Source organism: Oncorhynchus mykiss, chromosome 25, assembly GCF_057628025.1.
Source record: "Oncorhynchus mykiss isolate SJ-2025 chromosome 25, ASM5762802v1, whole genome shotgun sequence".
Taxonomy (NCBI): domain Eukaryota; kingdom Metazoa; phylum Chordata; class Actinopteri; order Salmoniformes; family Salmonidae; genus Oncorhynchus; species Oncorhynchus mykiss.
In genome coordinates this window covers 46,043,816-46,050,800 of record NC_143046.1, presented here as the reverse complement: position 1 = coordinate 46,050,800, position 6,985 = coordinate 46,043,816, and the positions used below count along the sequence as shown (strand labels likewise).

Below are 6,985 nucleotides of genomic sequence, written 5' to 3'. Positions count from 1 at the left end.
ACTTAGATGTTGTGGATAAAGTTTGGAATGACACAATTTCATGTGTACAACGTCTAAAGACCTGCATCACTATACTGAGAGCTTTGCTGATTCTAAAAGGATGTATTTGGAGCCTTTGTTCATATTTTTCGGAAGTGATTTGCTGTTTGGGGTTTCTCAAATGTGAAATCACAAAAGATTTGTCTGGACCGGCATGTTATAGAAATAACATTCCATTTACATAAAATAACTCGAGCACGTTGGCTACCTGCCATTCAGTAGTCTCAAAATGGACTCTGTCCAATAAAAATAACTTGTTTTGTTACAGTGCACCCTAATGAACACGTTCCGCCTTACCTTGACACTGCGAAACAGGTCCTTCTCTCTAGTCGAAGCCTCCCTGGCCTTCATGAAGCTGAATACTGCAGTGCGGGCAGCTGGGAGGACAAAATATAGATACAGAATTTCCTAGGATCCAGCCATTTATAATACTAGATAAGATAGAGACCTGCACACTGTCAAAAAAAGTTTTGGATTTATTCCCTTTTTTGTTACTGTGCGGGTCTCCACCTCTTCCAGTATTCATATTTTGACTCCTATGCACCTGGAACAGACACTATTCAGTAGTAAGGACCTTAAGACGCAAGTGCTGAGCGATTAGTGCTTGAGGTTGTTTTGGTTCATTTAAAAATATATATGGATGGAACGCTGAAACAATTAATAAAAAGTCCCATGAAGGTATTGACTGCTTTTCACTTATTGACCATAATTTATTCACTTTAATAAAATACTTCAGTTGTGTATTACATTTGTTTTATGACTTTTTATTTAATTCCAAGTCATCATCTCTATAGAGCTGCTACATATGCTATCTGATAAAACCACAATTTTGTAGTTTTTCAAAGTAAAGGCATACTTTTATGACTGCTGAATACCAACAACCAATCACTTATCATGTATTTTCAGGTAGAGATACCTCGTGAAGCAACAGCTGCTCTCTATATCCCCTCAAGATCGTGATTTCTTCTGCCTCTTCATAGCAGGCATAAAAGAAACCAACCAGACAAGTAGATGCGCAATTGAGAATTCTCTTTGATTATAATCACAGCCGTATATATTCCCCCCCAAGCAGACACATCGATGGCTCTGAACAAACTTTATTTGACTCTTTGCAAACTGGAATCCATACATCCTGAGGCTGCATTCATTGTAGCTGGGGATTTTAACAAGGCTAATCTGAAAACAAGACTCCCTAAATTGTATCAACATATCGATTGCGCAACCAGGGCTGGAAAAACCTTGGATCATTGTTATTCTAACTTCCGCGACGCATATAAGGCCCTGCCCCGCCCTCCTTTCAGAAAAGCTGACCACGACTCCATTTTGCTGATCCCTGCCTACAGACAGAAACAGACAGAAACTAAAACAAGAACCTCCCACGCTGAGGTCTGTCCAACGCTGGTCCGACCAAGCTGATTCCACACTCCAAGACTGCTTCCATCACGTGGACTGGGATATGTTTCGTATTGCGTCAGATAACAACATTGACGAATACGCTGATTCGGTGTACGAGTTCATTAGACCGTGCGTTGAAGATGTCGTTCCCATAACAACGATTAAAACATTCCCTAACCAGAAACCGTGGATTGATGGCAGCATTCGCGTGAAACTGAAAGCGCGAACCACTGCTTTTAATCAGGGCAAGGTGACTGGTAACATGACCGAATACAAACAGTGCAGCTATTCCCTCCGCAAGGCTATCAAACAAGCTAAGCGTCAGTATAGAGACAAAGTAGAATCTCAATTCAACGGCTCAGACACAAGAGGTATGTGGCAGGGTCTACAGTCAATCACGGACTACAAGAAGAAAACCAGCCCAGTCACGGACCAGGATGTCTTGCTCCCAGGCAGACTAAATAACTTTATTGCCCGCTTTGAGGACAATACAGTGCCACTGACACGGCCTGCAACGAAAACATGCGGACTCTCCTTCACTGCAGCCGAGGTGAGTAAAACATTTAAACGTGTTAACCCTCGCAAGGCTGCAGGCCCAGACGGCATCCCCAGCCGCGCCCTCAGAGCATGCGCAGACCAGCTGGCCGGTGTGTTTACGGACGTATTCAATCAATCCCTATACCAGTCTGCTGTTCCCACATGCTTCAAGAGGGCCACCATTGTTCCTGTTCCCAAGAAAGCTAAGGTAACTGAGCTAAACGACTACCGCCCCGTAGCACTCACTTCCGTCATCATGAAGTGCTTTGAGAGACTAGTCAAGGACCATATCACCTCCAACCTACCTGACACCCTAGACCCACTCCAATTTGCTTACCGCCCAAATAGGTCCACAGACGATGCAATCTCAACCATACTGCACACTGCCCTAACCCATCTGGACAAGAGGAATACCTATGTGAGAATGCTGTTCATCGACTACAGCTCGGCATTCAACACCATAGTACCCTCCAAGCTCGTCATCAAGCTCGAGACCCTGTGCAACTGGGTACTGGACTTCCTGACGGGCCGCCCCCAGGTGGTGAGGGTAGGCAACAACATCTCCACCCCGCTGATCCTCAACACTGGGGCCCCACAAGGGTGCGTTCTGAGCCCTCTCCTGTACTCCCTGTTCACCCACGACTGCGTGGCCACGCACGCCTCCAACTCAATCATCAAGTTTGCGGACGACACAACAGTGGTAGGCTTGATTACCAACAACGACGAGACGGCCTACAGGGAGGAGGTGAGGGCCCTCGGAGTGTGGTGTCAGGAAAATAACCTCACACTCAACGTCAACAAAACTAAGGAGATGATTGTGGACTTCAGGAAACAGCAGAGGGAACACCCCCCTATCCACATCGATCGAACAGTAGTGGAGAGGGTAGTAAGTTTTAAGTTCCTCGGCATACACATCACAGACAAACTGAATTGGTCCACTCACACAGACAGCATCGTGAAGAAGGTGCAGTAGCGCCTCTTCAACCTCAGGAGGCTGAAGAAATTCGGCTTGTCACCAAAAGCACTCACAAACTTCTACAGATGCACAATCGAGAGCATCCTGGCGGGCTGTATCACCGCCTGGTACGGCAACTGCTCCGCCCACAACCGTAAGGCTCTCCAGAGGGTAGTGAGGTCTGCACAACGCATCACCGGGGGCAAACTACCTGCCCTCCAGGACACCTACACCACCCGATGTTACAGGAAGGCCATAAAGATCATCAAGGACAACAACCACCCGAGCCACTGCCTGTTCACCCCGCTATCATCCAGAAGGCAAGGTCAGTACAGGTGCATCAAAGCTGGGACCGAGAGACTGAAAAACAGCTTCTATCTCAAGGCCATCAGACTGTTAAACAGCCACCACTAACATTGAGTGGCTGCTGCCAATACACTGACTCAACTCCAGCCACTTTAATAATGGGAATTGATGGGAAATGTAAAATATATCACTAGCCACTTTAAACAATGCTACCTAATATAATAATATAATAGTATTAATAGTATTATATAATAGTATTATAATAATAATACCATCACTCATCCATATATCTTTATGTACATATTCTTTATCCCCTTACACTGTGTATAAGACAGTAGTTTTGGAATTGTTAGTTAGATAACTTGTTGGTTATTACTGCATTGTCGGAACTAGAAGCACAAGCATTTCGCTACACTCGCATTAACATCTGCTAACCATGTGTATTTGATTTGATTGATTGTGGTCATTGGAGTTAATTACGTTTTATGCACTTAACTATGTAGAATTCTGACTTGTTGGAAACTACAACTCCCTCACACAGTTCAGGCTGGATCTGATTTATTTATAGAGAAACAACAATGTGCGGATTGAGCTCAGAAAAAAACAGAACGAAATGGAATTAATTTCAATTGAAACGACGTCGGATCAATTAGTTGTTTAAAAACTGAAAATTAACCGAAATGTTGGTTAATCACTCGGCACACACCCTCTTATCATTTATAACACGTTAACTGCTCTGATATTACCTTTTCCTTTCTTCTGGGTCCCTGGGGTCAACTTCACCTTGTGCCTAGTGGGAAACACTGTTGTTTAGCTAACTTTGAAAACATAGCCATGTCCCATTTCCTATGGCAAATGGAAGCGGAATAAGTATATCCCTATACGGGTAAATGGATTAATCAACATTCGTGTTAGGTTGGCTTTGATGGAATGGTAGGAATTACTGGCGTTACATAGATATTATAAAACTAGGTAGATATGTTGTCCTTACTTGTAGTTGGAGAGGGCAGTGTAGGGGGCACAGACTGGCACAGCGAACAGCAGTACATCCTCTGGGTGGGGTTGGCCCGTCAGAGAATTCAGCAGTTTCTCTGCTTCCTAAGGAAGTCAATGGGAGAGACACAATAAGACAAGGATGTTGGCCCTGCAACAAAGGATTTCATTAAAATATATTTAAAAATATATTATATAAAATAAAATAAAATATATTATAGGCCAGGTTTGAACAGTAATACAGTAATCTCGAAGAACCCACCTCTGCTCCAGGGTTGTCTTGGTCCTGATCATCTCCTTCCTGCAACAGAAATAAATAGTCTTCCTCCCTTTTCTTCAGTCACCTTTGTTTCAATTCTTAGATCAAGAAAACATGGATTCAGAGGCCCTGTTCAAATATTCTTAAAATAATCACTGATCTGACAAATGGATTGATAATTGGTGCAAGTTTTCCATGGCATTGCTTTAACCAATTATGTCATGTAGATCAGTAGCTACGTTTATTAACTTGTCCAGTTATTTTTTTCTCGACATTTAGCCTGTTTGCATAGAAAATAGATGTGACAATTGCCTTCTACGGTGCATTTCCAGTCTTAACAGTCTTGTGTTGACAAAAACAGCTGGACATAATGATGTCACAACAAAAAAGAAAGCACTTTTTCACAAAAACCTAGTGTCAAATAGAAATGAAGTGTTTCCATGATACATTTAGGCACCCTGTATTCCCTCCCACCTATCTGTTTCATGTCTCAGATAGCCCGCAAAAGCCATGGATAGAATGCAAGAATTTACAAAAATGTATCATGTGCCACACACCATGCCATGGTGAAACTTGCACTCCTGTAGATCTGAAATAATTGGATGGTGAAACTTGCATCTAGCCAACGCAATTCAAGCATTCTTGAAAGTCAAGACAATCCTTGTGGAAAAAATGATATTTAGAAAGCAGTAGGCATTTAGAATTAAATGTGGAGTGAAGCTTTGTAATTGCGTGATATCACGTGCCACACGTACCTTCATAAATGATTAAGCAATCAGCATTATTCAAAAAAACAGTTTCCATCATTTGTTGCAATAAAAGAGTTTGACGAAAGAAAAATCCACCCGTTGAATAGTTAAACATTTAAAAAAGATGAAGTGTTGGTCCCATGTTTCATGAGTGGAAATATACCATACGCACAAAAATATTATTTCTCTCAAATTTTGTTAACAAATTTTTTATATCCCCATTAGTGAGCATTTCTCCTTTTATCAACTGATTTCCTTCTATGAACTGTAACCTAGTAAAATCGTTGCGTGTTTTGCGTTTATATATTTTTGTTCAGTATTGATCTTTAGAACATTTCTATTATACTTTTGACCTATTTCTATTATACTAGTGGGGCGGCAGGTAGCCTAGTGGTTAGAGTGCTGGACTAGTAACCGAAAGGTTGCAAGATCAAATGCCCGAGCTGACAAGATAAAACTCTTGTCGTTCTGCCCCTGAACAAGGCAATTAACCCACTGTTCCTAGGCCGTCACTGAAAATAAGAATGTGTTCTTAACTGACTTGGCTAGTTAAATGTAATTAAAAAAATGTTTTTATCATCACAATTTTGGGACACTATTTTTGTCTAATAAACCTCAGGTCAATGGAAACCTGCCTAGTGATTACTTTGAGGAAGGAATCATTCATTTTAAGAGTATTTGCGTGTTCCCTGGAGAAAGGAAAACAAAAACTTTTTTTTTTTACCTTGTCATCCTGTTCAGGTGCTGCTCCCTCCTCCACAGCTAGACCCTCCTCTTCCCCTTCTGGTTTCTTTAAGATGACCTCCTGAGGACGGGGTCTCTGGGCTTGCTTCTGGGGTGCTTTTCTCAACACCTCGTCTTTGCCCTTCCCCTTCTTGCCCTTCTTAGGGTTCTCTTCCTTAGTGGAGCCAGCAGACTGCAGACGGAAAATTTCAATAAATTCCTGTACTGTACTGCTTTATTGGAAACATTTATTGGTAACCAGTAACCAGCCATAAAAAAAATCAGTTTCATTCAATGTGTTTTTATACATTTTCTGGTATACAGATATGTTCATATCATTAATTTGTGTTCCAGTTCGTAATCCAGACATTTCAACAGTGTGAGGGAAAGTTCAACAATATACTCCTCACCCCCAACAATTTCATCATCAGCTCCCGATCCTCTTCATCTTGGTCTTTGTACTTCTCTTTAATTTTCTTCAGCTTGTTCTAGATTTCAACAACAGCATAGATGAAAAGCTTGACTTTCAAGAGCAGTTTATTCTAACTAATGCCACCACAAAGACAGCAAAGCTGACCACCTTAGCCAGCACTAGAACCAATCTCTGGTCGAATTGGACTACAACTAATTTAGTTCATTTAAAACTTTGAAAATGTCTCACCTTTTGATGTCTCTTAAGAGGATGCTGAGAGGCTCCTCCCCCTCCTCCACTCTTGGTTTTCTGATTGGCTGCGGAGGCACCATGCGTCTCCTCAGTCTTTCCCTCTTCTTCCTGAGATTCAGAATGATCCTGTTTCCCCTTCTTCTCCTCCCTTTGGACAAGAAGAAAGCAGCAAAACAAAACCATTGCATTCATGCATGTTAGCCACGAGGGAAGGTTACATTGCTATGTATTTAGCTTACCTTCTTTGCTTGGCTGTAATGTGTTTTCCCCCCTCTTTTTGCGCCTCCACCTCAACCTAATGAAGAATAAATTGTACATACAGTTAAATCGGAAGTTTACATACACCTTAGCCAAATACATTTAAA

The 6,985-nt window shown here is 41.9% G+C and overlaps 1 protein-coding gene across 3 annotated transcripts in view; it reads right to left on the bottom strand.

Moving 5' to 3' along the window:
• Positions 1-6,985, bottom strand: part of nemf (nuclear export mediator factor) — a 34,668-nt gene that overhangs the window by 735 nt on the left and 26,948 nt on the right. For 2 of the 3 annotated variants that reach the window (XR_016491841.1, XM_021584269.3), the window contains exons 24-31: positions 6,860-6,915; positions 6,618-6,768; positions 6,367-6,444; positions 5,958-6,149; positions 4,488-4,526; positions 4,224-4,330; positions 3,979-4,022; positions 337-416 (exon numbers count right to left, since the gene is read on the bottom strand). Coding sequence is in view for 1 of the 3 variants with exons in the window: in XM_021584269.3 (XP_021439944.1) it covers positions 337-416; positions 3,979-4,022; positions 4,224-4,330; positions 4,488-4,526; positions 5,958-6,149; positions 6,367-6,444; positions 6,618-6,768; positions 6,860-6,915 (747 nt within the window). In the remaining 2 variants the exon portion in view is untranslated. Of the gene's footprint in view, positions 1-336; positions 417-3,978; positions 4,023-4,223; positions 4,331-4,487; positions 4,583-5,957; positions 6,150-6,366; positions 6,445-6,617; positions 6,769-6,859; positions 6,916-6,985 lie in introns of all 3 variants that reach the window. The other variant, XR_002470712.3, reaches the window with a different exon arrangement.